This window comes from Natrix helvetica (genome assembly GCF_964273705.1).
Source record: "Natrix helvetica genome assembly, chromosome: Z".
In the NCBI taxonomy this organism is placed as follows: domain Eukaryota; kingdom Metazoa; phylum Chordata; class Lepidosauria; order Squamata; family Natricidae; genus Natrix; species Natrix helvetica.
The window spans coordinates 97,728,575-97,745,674 of NC_138554.1; the positions used below are offsets into that span (position 1 = coordinate 97,728,575).

The window sequence follows — 17,100 nt, forward strand, 5'->3', positions numbered from 1 at the left end:
GGATGATTGGACTGATGAAAATGTTAAACTTTGTATGCACAAGTCTATATATTGTATATATTCAGGGTCTTGAATTCTTGTCCAATCCTTCATTTAAACAATGATAATGATTTATCATTCTTTCAAAGGAAGGCAATTAAGCCTAGTGGAACATTTCCCAGGACCCAATGTGAAGAGTTATTCGGGCTATTTGACAGTTAACAAGACTTACAATAGCAACCTTTTCTTCTGGTTCTTTCCTGCTCAGGTGGGTACAGTATATTTTTCATGTTTTGGAAGATGGGATTAGAAAGGCAGGTGCTTTCCATAGTGTGGGTACATCTGATATTAAAGGAGCCTTAAGCCCATAAAAGAGCTAAAAAGAAACCTGCATCATCATTTATCATTTTTAGACAAATGATTCTCTTGCTATCATTTTTTAGATAAATGATTATCTCTTGTATTACTGTAACTCTATGTTGCTATGAATAGATTTTTATTAGAATTATTTATACCAGAAAGAAAGTTCTCGGCTACTATAGTCAATTACGTTATGTGCTATATATAGTATGTTAATATGTTAAATGCTGGGAAAATAAAACACCTCAATTATTTTAATGCATATACACACTGATGATCCATGCAGAATAAAATTTGAATGTAGCATTGGGATAATTTAAAAGATGACCTCAGATTTACTTTATTATTTTTTAATTAGAAGAATGATGTGATTTAGGTCCCTTCCCCACTGCATGTATATTGGAAAGGCACGTTTATAAAGCATCATGAAATTGTTTCCTGATTAGATGCATAATGACAATCTGTTGTTTAATTATGGATGTTTGAGACCAAAAATGGTAATGATGTATATATTCAAATATACAAATAATAAATACTGAAAATATCTGATTATTGTGCTAACTTATAAGCCTTGATTTATAAAACTATGGTAGCTGAGGTTCACATAGATTGCTAAGTCAAAATCAAATAAGCCATCATATAGTTTAGTATCATATGTGAATCCAGCCATCGAGGACTACTTGCAAAAGGGCACAAATTACTATGAACTTATGCCAATAAGCCTGAAATATTTTACCTTTCTTAAAAGTTTATTAGCATACTGCAAATTCTAAGGCTTCTTGGGATATGTGAAAATATAGTTTGGAACAAGAATACCAGTACAAGTTAAAGTTAAAACATGAATTGCTCTGTTAACAATTTAGTTGCAATCTCAGGTGATATGATGGTGGTGGCTCTATTCTTGAGTTTATTCCATTTACAGCTCATTTGATATAATGGATGGAGAGGAAAAAAAGTATTGGCAATAATAATATTTTATTTAGAGGAGAATATGAATATTTTTCCAGTAGAGTGGAGGGAGGGGTCACTGAAGGGTTATTACAGCCTGATTGGTCCATTTGACTGAGAGAAAACTTCTTAGCCTTCGGCTTCTCCCGTTGGCTCCCAGTTTCCTCTCAGTCAGAAGGTCCATCAGACTATAGTTTGGTTCCCAGTGATTGTGAGTACTATCTTAGACAGTTTTTCAGACATTGGATATTTCAAATTTAAAGAAAACGTAGAGTAGAAGGAGCTGTGCCCAGTGGGACATCTTCCTCTGTCCCAATTAAGCAGGGAGAGCCGAATAAGACTTTCTCCTCGCATTCTTAATTTGCAGTCTGGGCTTTTTCTTCCCCCCGGCTGATTCCTGGAGTCTCGGGCGTGCCGGGGGATTTACAGCTCCCAACTCCTCCCCCGACGACCCGTTAATCAGCCGCAGCGCCGGCGGCCCTTTTTGCCGCGCGTGAAGACCGGCAAGCCCCAAATTCGGCCGCGTCGCCTCTCCCGAGTCGGCGGTGCTCTCGGCGGCGGCGCGAGCACAGACCGGAGCGCCAGCGGCCTTTGCCGGGCGTGAAGACCGGCGACAAGAGATTTAGAGCTACACAACGATTGTGGGGTCGCTTGGCCAGCTGAACGGCCGGGGAGGCAAGCGGCGGCGCGCGCGCCATTTTAGCGGCCGCCTGAAGAGAAAAAACGGCCGCAACTCAAGCCGGCGGCCATTTTGAGCACGTGGCAGGCCCTGACACAATAGCTTTAACGAAGGGGCATCGCAGGCCCAAGCTGAGCTGTTTCAACCCAGCACCGGGCTCAGAGACTACAAGGACTTTGCCTGCTTATCAGTCATTTCATCCGTGCACGTGAGTGGGGCGATGGCAGCGCGTTCTGAAGTCGCTCAATCCGCAACCGCCCAGGCCCCAGAAGGGGAGTCAGGCCTCACAGTCTCAGCTAGGCCTCGAGCTTCTCGGCCTACCACTGAGGATAGACCTTCCAGGGCTAGACAAAGGGACGAGCTTAGGCGTTCCAGAGCCCTTGAAAGGGCCATTGAGAGGGCAGAAAAGAGGCAGGCTAGGGATCCCAGACCTAGATCTAGACCCCCAGGTCGGAAGCCCCTTGCCATTCCCCCTCTGTCAACAGGGGATTCAGCCCTTCTTCTCCATCTTCCTCCTCAGCCAGATCAGTTAGGAGTGAAGCCCGAGGGGCTTCCCCCCATTCCCCAACTCCCCCTGGGACAGGGGGCTTGGATGGAGATGACCCTTTGGAGGGCCCCTCTGCAGGTTCCTCGTGGGGTAGGAGGCCCCACAGGGGCCATAGTTCCCAGGATTATGATTCTGACTGGGACGAGGAGGATCTAGAACACCTCCCTGAGAATCTTAAAAGATTAGTCTCTGCAGCCATTGCCAAGGGAATAGCTCAAAGGGACAGGCCTTCCCGGCATGGCAAGATTACTCCTTTCAGTAGGAACAGGTCCAGAACTTCTTCTCCTTCCCTCATGAGCGAGGTCTCCTCCAGAGAAGAGGCCCGGCGTCAGGACGACTGGGGTTTCTCTGAGGAGGAGGATGCAGCCACTGACCAGCCCACCTCCTCCAATTTATTCATCCAGGCCATGTTTAAGCCCCTACTGAAGAAGGCCAGGAGGACCACTAAGGTAGGCACAGGGGACCCCACAGTGCCCCCGCCCAGGGATCCGGATATGGTGATGTTCTCTAACACGGCCACCAATAAAGAGGAGATCCCTGTCCCTCCGTTGTTCCTGGAAGTAGCCACCAGTCAGTGGGCTAGGCCTTCAAATTTTTCCCCCCCTGGCAGCAATGACAGGCGGGCTTATAACATGGAAAAGGCCTTCCTTCAGGCCATCCAGCTTCCGGCCATAGATCAACCAATAGCTGCCCTGGTCTCGGCTTCCCCAGTGGTCTCGGGGGATGCCGCTGATAAGCTTAAGCCGGAGGATAAAAGGGCGGAGCTCACCCTGCGGAAAAATTACAAGGCCTCCGCATGGGCAATGCGGGCGGCGGCTGCCGCCTCGTATTTCAATCGCACGACCGTTATGTGGCTCCGCCAACTCCAGGATCGTATCCCGATCCAGGATGACCGCATCCATCAGGATTTAACTAAAATCATGGCGGCCTGCCAGTACTCGGCCGACGCAACCCTGGATGCGATGCGATTCGGCTCCAGCGCCTTGGCCACCTCCGTGGCCGCTCGCCGACTTCTTTGGCTTAGAAATTGGCAGATCGATAATAAAGCCAAATGGGATTTAATAGCTGCCCCTTTCGCGGGTCCCAATCTGTTTGGGTCTGCCCTAGACCCAATCTTGGTGGAGAATAAGGATAAGAAGAAGGTGATGCCCACCTCCACCAAGAAGGCCGAAACTCGTGGTCACCCGTATCGCAGGCCTTCCTTCAGGGCTTATGACAGGGAGCAGGAGCCCCGTTTTCAGCAGTACAGGCAGGATAGGCCATACAACAGACAAAGTTTTCAGGACCGCTCCAGATACCAGTCCCAGTCCAAGCGGCCCTTTCGCGGGGGGGGCGGCCGTCCCTTCCGCAGAGGGAAATGACTCAAATCCGAGTCATCCCATAGGCGGCCGCCTCGCGTTATACGCGGACAAGTGGGACCAGATCACAACAGACGGTTGGGTCCGGGCGACCATTCGCCACGGCCTAAGGTTGGAATTCCTCTCCTATCCCCCGAGGCGCTTCAAAGTTTTCTCCCCATCCCGGGATCCGGAACGCCGTCATCTCATGGAACTCGCCGTTTCACACCTTCTGGAAATCAGAGCGGTGGAGGTCGTTCCGAAACCGGAGAGGGGGCGGGGCTACTATTCAAATCTTTTTGTAGTCCCGAAGACCTCGGGAGGTTGGAGGGCGATTCTCGACCTGAAGCGTCTGAATCAGTTTCTAGTTTACAGGCGCTTCAAGATGGCCTCCCTCAAATCAATCTTGCAGGGCATTCGAAAGGGGGATTATATGGCCTCGGTAGACCTGACGGAGGCCTACCTTCACATCCCCATCCTTCGGTCTCACCGTCAATTTCTGAGATTTTCCCACAAGGGCAGACACTATCAGTACCGGGCCCTGCCATTCGGCCTGGCCTCGGCCCCTCGGACGTTCACCAAGGTCCTGGCGGCTCTGGCCGCTTACTTGAGATCCATTCCAGTCAGGCTCCAGTGTTACCTGGACGACGTCTTAGTGCAAGCAGGGTCTCTTCCCAGAGCCAGGGCAGACCTCCAGCTGACCATCCAGTGGCTCCAGACGCTAGGTTTCTCAGTGAACTTTCCCAAGAGCCATCTATCCCCATCCAGACAGATTCTGCATTTAGGGACAGTGATAGATTCCCAGTCGGGTCGGGTCCGCCTGTCCCCAGACCGCTTAAACAGTCTGACGCAGTTGATCAGGTCAATCAGGGCAAAAAGGTCCGTTTCCACCCTGACTCTATCACAACTCCTGGGGAAGATGGTATCCTGCATAGGGATAGTTCCCTGGGCCCGCCTGCATCTGCGCCCCCTTCAGTGGGCCTTAATACCGGCCCAAAGGAGAATGTTGAGCAACTCTCTACGACCGCTTCGCTTAACGTCGGAAGTGAGACGCTCGCTCAAGTGGTGGATGTCCCCAGCATTGCGACAGGGGGCCTCTATTTGGGAGCCGGAGAGAGTACAAGTCACGACGGATGCGAGCCTTTACGGCTGGGGGGCCGTGATGGGGTCCGACATGGCCCAGGGACGTTGGACTGCCTCGGACCTCAGACACAATATAAATTGGCTCGAACTCAAGGCCGCGAGACTGGCCCTCCGGACTTTCAACCGACAGCTACAGGGGCGACATGTCCTACTACTTACGGACAATGTAGCGACGAAAGCTCATGTAAACCGGCAAGGCGGGACTCATTCCCGAGCCCTCTGGCGGGAGGCACAGACATTAGGCCTATGGGCGGAGAGACACTTGGCCTCCATTGCGGCAGAACATATTGCGGGGACGTCCAATCACCAGGCAGACTGGTTGAGCCGGGCGACTCTGGACAACGGCGAGTGGCAGCTAGACCCAGAGTTGTTTCGAAGGATCTGCCTCAGGTTCGGCAACCCCCTTGTGGACCTGTTTGCCTCCCCCAGCAACACGCAGCTGCCGAGATTTTTCACCAGATTCAAGACCCCAGCTGCAGAAGGAGCGGATGCTCTCAGGACCCGGTGGCCTCCGGGTCTCCTCTACGCCTTCCCTCCCCTTCCCCTCATTCCCAGAACCATTCGGAAGGTAGTCACAGAGAGGGCATCCGTCATTCTGTTAGCCCCATATTGGCCGAGGAGACCATGGTTTGCGGACCTAGTCCAGCTCTCGGTCGTAGATCCCTGGAGAATCCCACCGGAAGAGGTAGTCTTGTATCAGGGGGTCTTAGTTCACCCAGAGCCGCAGTGGCTGCATCTGACCGCGTGGCTCTTGAGAGGGGATTGCTGAAACGGAGGAAGCTGTCATCGGGGGTCATAGCCACCTTAGAGGCAGCTAGGAAACCGTCCACAGTGAGAATCTATAACGCCACCTGGTCGGCCTTCGCGAAGTGGTGTAGCCCCAGGGGGGTGGATCCAGCCAGGGCCACGGTTCCAGACGTTCTAGAATTTCTTCAAAAAGGATTAGAGGATGGGTTGTCCCATAATACTCTCAAGCGACAGGTAGCGGCCTTATCCACTATATTGGGAGGGGAGGGTCCCTCTACCCTCTCTCGCTCTCCGTTGGTGAAGAGGTTTCTTAAAGGGGCGGCCAACATCCGTCCGCCTCCGGTCCATAGATTCCCTACATGGGACCTTACCATCGTCCTGAAGGCACTGACGGGGTCTCCCTTTGAACCGCTCAGGTCGGTCCACATGCGCCTCCTATCACTGAAGGTAGTGTTTTTAGTGGCCATTACATCGGCCAGGCGTATCTCTGAGTTGGGGGCCCTTTCTGTTAGAAGCGACCTTTGCATGATTCACCAGGACAGGGTGGTATTGCGTTTAGACCCTTCGTTCATTCCGAAGGTCAATACCCTGTTTCATAGGGCCCAGGAAATTGTCCTACCTAATTTTTGCCCCAATCCAACAAGGGAGAGAGAACAGGCGTGGCATCGATTGGATGTACGCAGGGCCCTCCGTATTTATCTGAAACGGACGGAGGGCATTCGTAAATCCGAGGCGTTGTTTGTCTCGTTTCACCCAGGTTCCCTAGGCAAGAAGGTCTCGTCTTCCACTATTGGGAGGTGGATCAGGTTGGCCATCGTTGAGGCCTATGGAGCCTCAGGTAATCTCCCCCGTCGGGGATTACGGCCCACTCTACTCGCAGTGCGGCCTCCTCAGCGGCCTGGGCCACAAGGGCGCCCTTCGAGGACATCTGTCGCGCGGCCACCTGGGCCTCCCCCACTCCTTTCATAAAACACTATCGCCTAGACTCTTATGCCTCGGCTGAGGCATCCTTTGGGCGGAGGGTTCTCCAGCGGGTGGTGGCCGATCCTCCCCCTGAGACCCAGTCTCCCCTCCCTGGGACGTAGCGTGGGTATGTCCCTTCAGTGACCCCTCCCTCCACTCTACTGGAAAAAGAACGTTGGTCTTACCTGAACGTCTTTTTCGGGAGAGTGGAGGGAGGGGTCACTCTCCCACCCTAGTTAGATAGACAGGGTCTGGGAGGGGTAGGATCGGGTGGCCCGGGGCGGCTTTCCCTTGTCTTCTTACATCATGCAGACGCTGACCTGACATCGCGGAAACTGGGAGCCAACGGGAGAAGCCGAAGGCTAAGAAGTTTTCTCTCAGTCAAATGGACCAATCAGGCTGTAATAACCCTTCAGTGACCCCTCCCTCCACTCTCCCGAAAAAGACGTTCAGGTAAGACCAACGTTCTTTCTGAATAGAGGTGGAGATAGCATCCATGCATGGTCTGACACTGTCCGCTCTCTGATTGGACTGAGTTTGATTAATAATTAATTAATATCCTTTATAATCCGCCCTTGTGGGTAGCTCCACCCAGCTTTCGACTCAATCCATTCTGAAGGATAGATGTGTTATCCATCTCTCTCTCTCTTACAATTGGTTTATTCTGACTGAATTGGCTAATTGATTAATCTAAATTAATTCCGGATTCTGGACTTTGAATCTACTCTGGTGTGAGTACTGTTGATATTAATACAAGAAGAGTGGGGCCAGTTACAAGGGCACAGAGGCCTTGGGCCCACAAGAACTCTCTCCCTGAGGCACCAACGTGCCTCAAGCCTGCAGGTGGAGGGGTTCGACGGGCTCTGATAGTCTTCCAGCACCAGGACTGTTAAATTTGTCACACCTGCCTCCTTGCTCAGCTGTCAGTGGCAAAGTATCTCGCTGAAGCCTCCACCTGCTGTGGACAGCTGAGTTTGTGGCTTTAGCCACGAGGCTGCTGAGTCCGAGCTTCCTTCCATAGAGCCACTTCAGAGCCGCCCGACACTAGAAAGAGGAGTGGCGGCGGCGCAGTCGGCTTTGACAGCTGCGGTGATATTTGAAGCCTGGGAGAGCTCGTTTAGCCAGTGGATTACAGCGCAAAAGCCTGAATTGACTTTAGAGCTCCCTTTCGTCTTTAACCACAGCGACGAGACTGAATCCTGGGAGGGACCGTTTGGCTGGCAATTGACAGCACGCTGACCTGATTTGTTCCTGCTGCCCAATCGCTCTAGTGCTGCCCGGAACAACAAAAAAGGTGTGAACACCATTTTGCAGGCCAATTAACTGGGGTAATAATACGGACACCATTTGGGGAGCGGCGTTCTTCCAAGGATTCAAGATGGCGGAAAGTAGCATGGCTGTGCCGTTCCCAGAGACTGATAGGCACAGCCAGGATGCAGAACCTGATTTATTGGCCATAGTACAGGCCCTGCTTTCTCCAGCATTACCTTTCACTTCCCAAGGGGGCAGAACGGCCAGACCCCACAGCAAGGGCTCCAGGGCTACTAGTAAGAGCTCTAAATATAAAAAGGCCTCAAAATTGGCCACAAAGATGCCCAAACCCCAGGAGAAGGCTAGCCTTTCGCACCACTCCTCCTCCTCTTCCTCCAAGGCTGAGTGATCCCAGCCAGGAAACTCTAGCCCCAGTCACCAGTCCCCCCTATGCTTAGAAACAATTTCTGGCCCATTCAGCCCGATGCTGCCTGTCAACATGGCCGACGCGTCACAGGTTCTCACAGCTCCAGAGGGTCGCAAACACAGGGCAGAGTTGTTGAGGCTTCTTTTATGCCCACCGCAGCAGACCTCCGTCCTGAATGGCAGATGCTGGCCATGGCTCCAAATTTCCAAGACATAATTGCAGAGGCCATCAAGCAGGGCATTGCGGCTGGTATGTAGGAACGGGCTCAAGCAGCACGCTTAATGGCCCCTCAGGGTCTCCTCCAGGTACAGATCAGCCTGGCCTTGGTTGGGGACAGGTCCCTGGTTCTCTTCCACCACAGTCAGTCCCCTGTCTCTAAGGAAGGGGAAATCAGAGAGGCGGAATTGTCAGAAGACGAGGGCGCGGTCCCAGACAAACCTACCTGTGTGGGACTTTCCCCTCTACCTTATTTAAGCCATTGTTATGCAAGGCCAAGGCTGCATCCGAACTTGAGGGGCAGATAGAGGTTTCCACGGCTCCGACACAAGGCCCATCTGCCAGCACTCTATTTACTGAGCATAAATTGGAGATGGAGACCATTCCTGCGCCTCAGCTGTTTACCAACATGGTGCAGAGGCGATGTTCAGTACCTACATCAGGCTCTGTGCCCTCCTCCAATGATAGGTGGGTTTTACAATGTGGTGCAAGACCTCGATAAAATTCGGCAATGGCCCACCGTAGATGCCCCCATCGCAGCTTTGTACATGAACACGAGAATGCCAGGCTCGCAGGAGGAGATCCTCAAGCCTGCGGACAAGAGAGCCGACCAGACCTTGCATAGAGGACATCAGGCGGAGGCCTGGGTGGTTTGGGCCTCAACTGCCACCTCCTTTTTTTCCAGGTCCAGCCTCTTCTGGCTGCAACAGCTCCAGAATAGGCTCCCAGCCAATGATTCCAGGGCGCACCAGGACCTGAATAAGATTGTGGCTGCGGTGCAATTCTCCTCAGACACTACCCTCAGTGCCATGAGATTTGCATCTCAGGCTATGGCTTCTTCCGTGGCTTCCCGCAGACTTCTTTGGCTACAGCAGTGGCAGACAGAACTGCGGCATAAATGATGTTTAGATTTTTAAAGGGTTAATAGATATGTTCGTTATAAAAGCTTTAAAATGCATTCTTTGCAAACTATATTGGAAGGGGTGAGACAATTCGAATTTCTCACTTCAGCTGATTTAACATAGGCGTACTTGCACGTACCTATCCTCCAGGGTCACTGCCAGTTTTTGCGGTTTTGTTATGGAAATTGTAATGACAATACAGGTCTTTGCCCTTCGGCCTTTCCTTGGCTCCCTGTGCATTTACTAAGATTTTGGCAGCACTGGTGGGCCACCTGAGAACCATACCTGTCCGGGTACAATGCTATCTTGGTGACATTTTAATACAGTCAGTCTCGCACGAGGGAGCCAAGCACAACATCTCCATTACACTACAAATACTTCAGGCTCATGGATTCTCAGTAAATACAGCTAAGAGCCACTTCAGCCCCACCACCAGGATTCTTCACCTGGGGGCTTGAATCAACATGGGGCAGGACAGGTATTTCTCTCCGAGGAGAAGCTGGACAGCCTCCGGCAGCTGGTTTCCCAAGTGGAAAAAGAGACTAAGGTTTCATTAGCCACACTATCAAAGCTGCTAGGAAAGATGGCGTTAGCCATCGCAATTGTACACCGGGCCCGTCTGCACACCAGGGATCTGCAATAGTTCCTTCTGCGTTTCAAAAGAAGTGAACAGCACATCTCTGGTGAAGGCGAGCATATCAAAGGAGGTTCGTAAGTCCTTCCAATGGTGGAGATCCCTGGCCATCACTAAGGGATGCCATTTTAAAGTGGATAACAGGGTTACCATTACCACGGATGCCATTATCCATAGCTGGGGGCGCATCTGGGGATACAGATAGCACAGAGCCAATGGCGTCCAGAGGAGGCAGCCCAGAGCATAAATTTGCTAGAGCTCAGAGCCATGTGCTTCCAGATATTCTCCCACTCCATCAGAGAAAAACATGTCTTAACTCTAACTGATAATATGACTGTTAAGGCACATGTGAACAGGCAAGGGGGAACCAGATCAAGACAACTCATGAGGAAAGGTAGTGCCCTGGGCTGCTGGGCAGAGGACCACCTCTTTTCTATTTCGGCTGAACATATCTTGGGGGTGGAAAATGTTTGAGCCGATTGGATTTGTCAGGCCACAGTTGACCAAGCAGAATGGAGATTGCACCCTTGTCTCTTCCAGGAGGTCACACAGTGCTTTGGGGTTCCGGTTATGGACCTGTTTGCTTCCCCAGACAATGCCCAGCTGCCCAGATACTTTACGAGGTTCTACATGCCAGGAGCAGAGGGAGTGGACACTCTTTTTTTTTAAAAAAGAAAATTTTATTGGTTTTTTAGGAAATAAAAAGGAAAGGGGTATTGGAATGGGTTACAAATTTTGGCAGTTACAATATGTAGAAGGTGTCCCCGCCCCCCGTACCCATAGTATTCATTTAAACAAATAATTCAATACTAAATAATGATAATTTGTCAGCATGTAAATTCAGATAATAATTTTAATCAATTTATATCAAACCGATTTCCTTATTCATGTTTGTGATCTGAGTTTTCTTGATTTTGCCCCTTCTCCCCCCGGCAGCAGGGCTCCGGCCCCTCCCGTGTCTTGTATGTCTGGTGTAGGATCATCAAATTTATCTAGGAGTGCTTTATTTTTTTCCATAAAGGCCTGAGCCTCTATGGTTGTATTAATTCTAACTCTTGTGTCCTCCCAGAATATTAACATACCTTCAGGCATCAGCCATCTGAACCACACCCCCTTCTGGTATAGCTTCTTCGCTAATTGCGAATAGTTTTTTCTTTTCTCTCTCACTTTCTTGGGGATCTGTTTCAGAATGGTTATTTCTCTATCTTGATATTTCAACACTTGCCCCCTTTGTGCACTCAGAATCTCATCTCTTGTGGTCTTTCTGAGAAATTTAATATGTACCTCCCTGGGTACGTTATGTGTTCTAGCATATGCTGAATTTACTCTATAAACCAGATCCAATTCCCACCCCATCTGTTGTTTTTCTTTTTGAATGTATTCAGCCAAGATGTTTGTCATGATGTTCCTTAAATCTTCATCATCTGCCTCAACTACATTTTGGAACCTAAGGAAAAAGGACATTCTTTCAAATTCTGTTTTCATTTGGTGGATCTCAATCTCTTGGTTCCCCTTCTGCACCCCTTTCATCTCCCCCCTCATCTCAGCCGTCCCTCCCTCCAAAAGATCCAGTCTCTGTGTGTTTTTACTTGTCTGGTCTTGGTCCTGTTTAAGCTGCTCTCTCATTTCCTTTAGTTCACTTTTTATGTCTTCCTGTCCCTTTAAGATTTGTTGGAACATCTGTTGAAAATCCATCTCAGCAGGTTTGGGCTGCATCAAAGATGTTAAAGTCTGTTGTCCGCTCGGACTGGATACTGTAGATGTCGGGGCGGAGACAGCGAAGCCCGGCTTCCCCGGGGGTGGTCTTTTAGGTGGCATTATGTTGAGCAGTAAAAGTTCAAAGTCAATACAGAGAGGAAGTTGAGGGAAACTGCCAAGAGAGATCAGGAGACTAAGAGTCCAAGCAGAGGGGAAATTGTTCTAATTACTTCTGGCAATAGAGTGATAGAGTCCTTTGTTCCAAGGGAATCCAATTCAACAAGAAATTTGTCTGAGTGTCACGGAGACAAAGACAGGAAGCCTGAACCTCTATAGGTGGAGTCAAATTTCAATGTTTATAAAGACAACGGAAGTGTGCCATCTTGCCTTGCCAGCTTCGGAATTAAGAGGCATAACAGAAAGTTTAGAAAGTTTCCAAAATTTTCAGATCATCACCTCATTTATAAAGTTAAAGTTCAAAATCCGCCTCCATTATGAGCGTGAAATCATTGGTTGGCTCTCTCCCTTCCTCCTCTTCTAGGCCGAGAGCAAAAAAGTTTATAGCCACCTGTCCGAGGGGGGGGGGAATCCCCCTCCCTCCAGTCACGCTTCACTAGCCGAGTTGAAAGCGATTTTAAAAGCAGCTGGCAGGTTTTTTTTCTTTCCAACACACAAGGGAACGGGGGGAAGTTTCCACCTCACCACACAGCAACCGCGTCCTTCAAATAGCACGTTCTTCCAGCTGCCTCCTCACGAAGACGCCACAGCGCCTCCCCATCATGCCTCCCGGTGCCTAGGGCGATGCAGGGGGCCCCCGGCTGCTGCCGACTCAGGGGATCCCCCGCTACGCCGCCCCTTTGGCAGGAGCCTCTAAGGGGCATCCTGTGCCCCCCAAGCGGTGGGGGGCCCACCAGAAGAGCGCGGGGCGAGCAGAGCCTGCCCGTCGTGATCAGTAGCCAGAACCGGAAGTCAGGGAGTGGACACTCTTTGTTGTCCTTAGCCTCGAGGGCTCCTAAATGCTTTTCCACCAATCCCACTGATAGCCAGAGTCATCCGCAAGGTCATCTCCATCAGGGCAGAGGTCATCCTCTTTGCCCCACACTAGCCATGTCGGCCATGGTTTGTGCACTTATGAACATTGTCCGTGGAGAGACCCCGTCGGACTGGGTGTCCCTCAATGGCTCCAGCTGACAGCAATTGAGCGGGCCGCTTTAAGACATGACAACTTCTCCTCCAGGGTCATAGACACAATATAGGCCTCTAGAAGCCTTCCACAGACCGTATTTATAATGCTACCTGGCAGACTTTCTGCACCTAGTGCTCAATCAAGACTATGGTTCCTACCTCCTCATCTGTCCCTCAAGTCCTGGAGTTCCTCCAGGATGGTTTGGAAAAGGGTTTGTCCCCCAATACAATCAAAAGGCAGGTGGCAGTTCTGGCTATTATATTAACCTGGGGAGGGGTTCAACCCCTATCACACCCCACCCCACTGTACAGAGATTCTTAAAAGGAATGACCAGTCTCAGGCCACCTGCAGTTTACACGTACCCCACTTGGGATTTGCCAAAGGTGCTCACGGCTCTCACGAAACCAACATTCGAGCCCCTCTGCACTATTCCACTGCAATTCCTCACCTGGAAGGTATCTTTCCTGGTAGCCATCACCTCCGCCAGGAGGATTTCAGAACTACATGCCCTGTCTGTTACAGAGGACTTGTGTACCTTCCATGGGGACTGTGTGGTGCTCAGATTAGATCCCTCCTTTGCACCCAAGGTTAGATCATGGTACCGTTGAGCACAAGAGGTTGTCCTACCAAATTTCTGTCCATCCCCAACCCGGCCATTAGAAGAACAGTGGCATAAGCTCGATGTTCGCCATGCTCTAAAAATCTACATCCACCGGATGTCGGAATTCCGACGATTGGAGGCCCTCTTCGTCTCTTTCCAGCCCACATTACTGGGGCAGAAAGTATCAGTGTCTACAATAGGCAGATGAGTTATAAAATGTATAGCTATGGCATATGAATCTAATCAGAAGTCTGCTCCTAGGGGTGTCACCGCTCATTTGACAAGGAGCGCAGCCACCATTGCTGCTTGGGCTATGCAAGCTTCCCTAGAGGAGATTTGCAGGGCGGCCTCATGGGCGTCGCCTTCACCCTTTATAAATAATTATAAACCAGATAAATTAGCATCAGCAGACACAGCATTTGTCCGTAGGGTTTTGCAATAGGTCCATTCTGACAGATGATTCGGACCAGTCTTACTCCCTCCCATGGGGGACAGTATAGCTTAGGTATGTCCCATGCATTGATGCTATCTCCACCTCTATTGAGAAAGGGCGTTGGTACTTACCTGATACACCTCTTCTAATAAGGTGGAGATAACCTCCAGGCCCCCCTCAAGCGATTGGTCCTCATCACCATGTACAAGGGGTTACTGTTTGACTGTATATAAGCATCTATGATTGAACTTGATGTGATTTACTAAAAGGTTTGCATTTATTTGTTACTAAAGTTTTTGGTTTTTTGGATAACACGCAGAGTCTGTGTATGTTTTCGCCAAAAGCTGGGTGGAGCTACCCACAAGGGCGGGTTATAAAAGATATTAATTAATTATTAATGAGACTCAGTCCAATCAGAGAGCGGATAGTGTCAACGCATGCATGGACCTTGTTAGAAGAGGCGTAACAGGTAAGTACCAACGCCCTTTCCCCCCCAGGGCTTACTCAGGTAATCATGAAAAAAGAATAATGAAATAAGTACCCCTGAAATTGCTCAAGGTTTTATTATTTTTATCTTCAGATTGCAATATATAGAAATCCTGGGGGAGACATTGTTTTGGAGTTAACATGTCATTCTATTATGGTAGTTTACCCATGAGCAGATTTTGTTAGTCTAGACTAGAGTTTCGTAATAGAGTTTCAGATAATCTAGATCTGTTCTATGTGCATTTAGGGACATAGATGTATAATTTTCTGTCTCTTTTCTCTTATTATAAAATTTGCAACTTTCTTTTTCTCTGAATATCAACAATTAAAGACTGTGCAGGTGTTTGATTTTTTAAAAAATATTTATAAATCTTTCTGTCCAAAAGGTTCCTTCTGGCTTTGTGCAGCTGTAAAAACATTTCCTTATCAAAACAATCAAATTAAGAATAGGGCAACTCATGTTGAAACATTTAGAGAGTAGGATACTACCTCAAACCTATCAAACACTAGCCTAAACAAAGCAGGATTTACAGCCTACCTAAAAGTAGGCAAACACAGACCAACTGTTTCCATTGGGAATTTTATAAACGAACGATTGACACAGACAGAGTATTGTTTTGACGTATTTCTGCGTCTGAGCATAAGCATACATAAACATTTGATAAAAAGTTAGTTCCTTTATTACAATTAGAGACTAGATCACTTCTTAAGAAGATAACAAGGCACTTTTCTTTATACTCATTCAAGGAAATAGAACCTTGGCAAAATCCTTTTTTTTGGTTACTTTTTTTAGAGGATTTTTAAAAAGGTAAGTGATATTATACAGCTAGTGTGGAATTATAATAACTGTAGTTTAAAAGATATGCCGAGTAACCTAGCTTCATTTTAAGATATGTATCACTTAGTGGCTGGGACGCCGTGGCTCAGTGGTTAAGATGCTGAGCTTGTCAATCAGAAAGGTCGGCAGCTTCGGCAGTCCAAATCCCTAGCGCCGCGTAACAGAGTCAGCTCCCGTTACTTGTCCCAGCTTCTGCCAAACTAGCAGTTCGAAAGCACATAAAAATGCAAATAGAAAAATAGGAACTACCTTTGGTGGGAAAGTAACAGTGTTCAGTGTGCCTTTGGTGTTTAGTCATGCTGGCCACATGACCACGGAGACGTCTTTGAACAGTACTGGCTCTTCGGCTTTGAAATGGAGATGCGCATTACTCCCTAGAGTCGGGAATGACTAGCACATATGTGTGAGGGGAACCTTTACCTTTTTACTTAACACTTAATGGATAACATGAGTTCCTGGTTCCGACATTATTATATCTGTAGGCGACTTGTATAGCCCTTAGGAAAATATTCAGGACACTACTCTTCCCAATATTTTTTTTTAAATCTGTCAAATCCCAGTGAAATATTTATATTTATATCCTCAAAATGCTAACTTTAGCATGCTGCAATGCACCAATTTCATTGTATTTAAGTACAATGACAATAAAGATTATACTTATACTTCCCACAGCAGTTTTGGTGGGCTAATTCAAAACAAAAACAAAAAACAAAAAAAAAGCACACGAACCGTGTGGACTGGGGCCATTGAAACTACTGCTTACATCCTGGTATACTGCATTTTCTATAAGGACTTATGAATTCAATTTACACCTCACCTAATAAAATATATAGGAAATACTAATCTTTTACGTACAACTATTGTTATCAGATCACTACAAAGTAGTTTCTCTGAATGTAGCCAGTCTATTACGTTGTATCCTAAATTAGGCAGACTCAAATTGTTCACTGATAATCCACTACCAATTGTAATGTCTTACTTTATCTGACTTTAATTTTAATTTTTTACTATTATATTGGTTTTATGGCTTTTATTTGTAATGCTGATCTGTGACCATAATAAAAAATGATTGATATTTATCAATAGCTGACATGATTAAATTGGATGGAAATTTATTTCTGTCTCAACATGGTGTTTGAGCAAGTTGATTAATAAGTTGATATTGAAAAATCTAGTACATATTGATTTCAGAATGGTAGCCAAATGGTAGCCCAAACCCCTCATATTGTGCTGTTCTCTCTCTCTCTCCCTCTCCGTCCCCCCATGTTCTCTGTCTGTCTGTCTATCTCTCTCTCTCTCTCTCTCTCTCTCTCTCTCTCACACACACACACACACACACATATCAGTGGTTTAGTGCGGTTATTAATATTCCCCAGCAAATCCCTTCACAAAAAACCCAGAACTGTGCCAATTAATTCCATCCACAAGCAGACAACAGAGCAATAGCCATGAGTCTATGAGTACTTTAAAATTTCCCAATCAAAATAAACCCACCAGGCAAAATTAAATCCACAATAACAGAGGGTTCACAAGGCAAGAAAAATCCAAAATTCACAAGGCACGATCTATGTCAAGGCACAATGTCATTCCAAGGCAAGGCAAGAATCATAACAACCAGAAATACAGAGCTAGATAATGAACACATTGTTCCCAGCATCACCTCCCTGCTGTCTTACAATACAATACAATAGTAGAGTTGGAAGGGACCTTGGAGGTCTTCTAGTC

At 48.2% G+C, this 17,100-nt stretch overlaps 1 protein-coding gene across 1 annotated transcript in view; it reads left to right on the plus strand.

Annotated features, from left to right (window-relative positions):
* The window catches only part of CPVL (carboxypeptidase vitellogenic like), a 59,502-nt gene that overhangs the window by 11,294 nt on the left and 31,108 nt on the right, over nt 1–17,100 (plus strand). Inside the window, exon 3 of the mRNA XM_081932911.1 lies at nt 129–247. Within this exon, the coding sequence (XP_081789037.1) occupies nt 129–247 (119 nt within the window). The remainder of the gene's footprint in view (nt 1–128; nt 248–17,100) is intronic.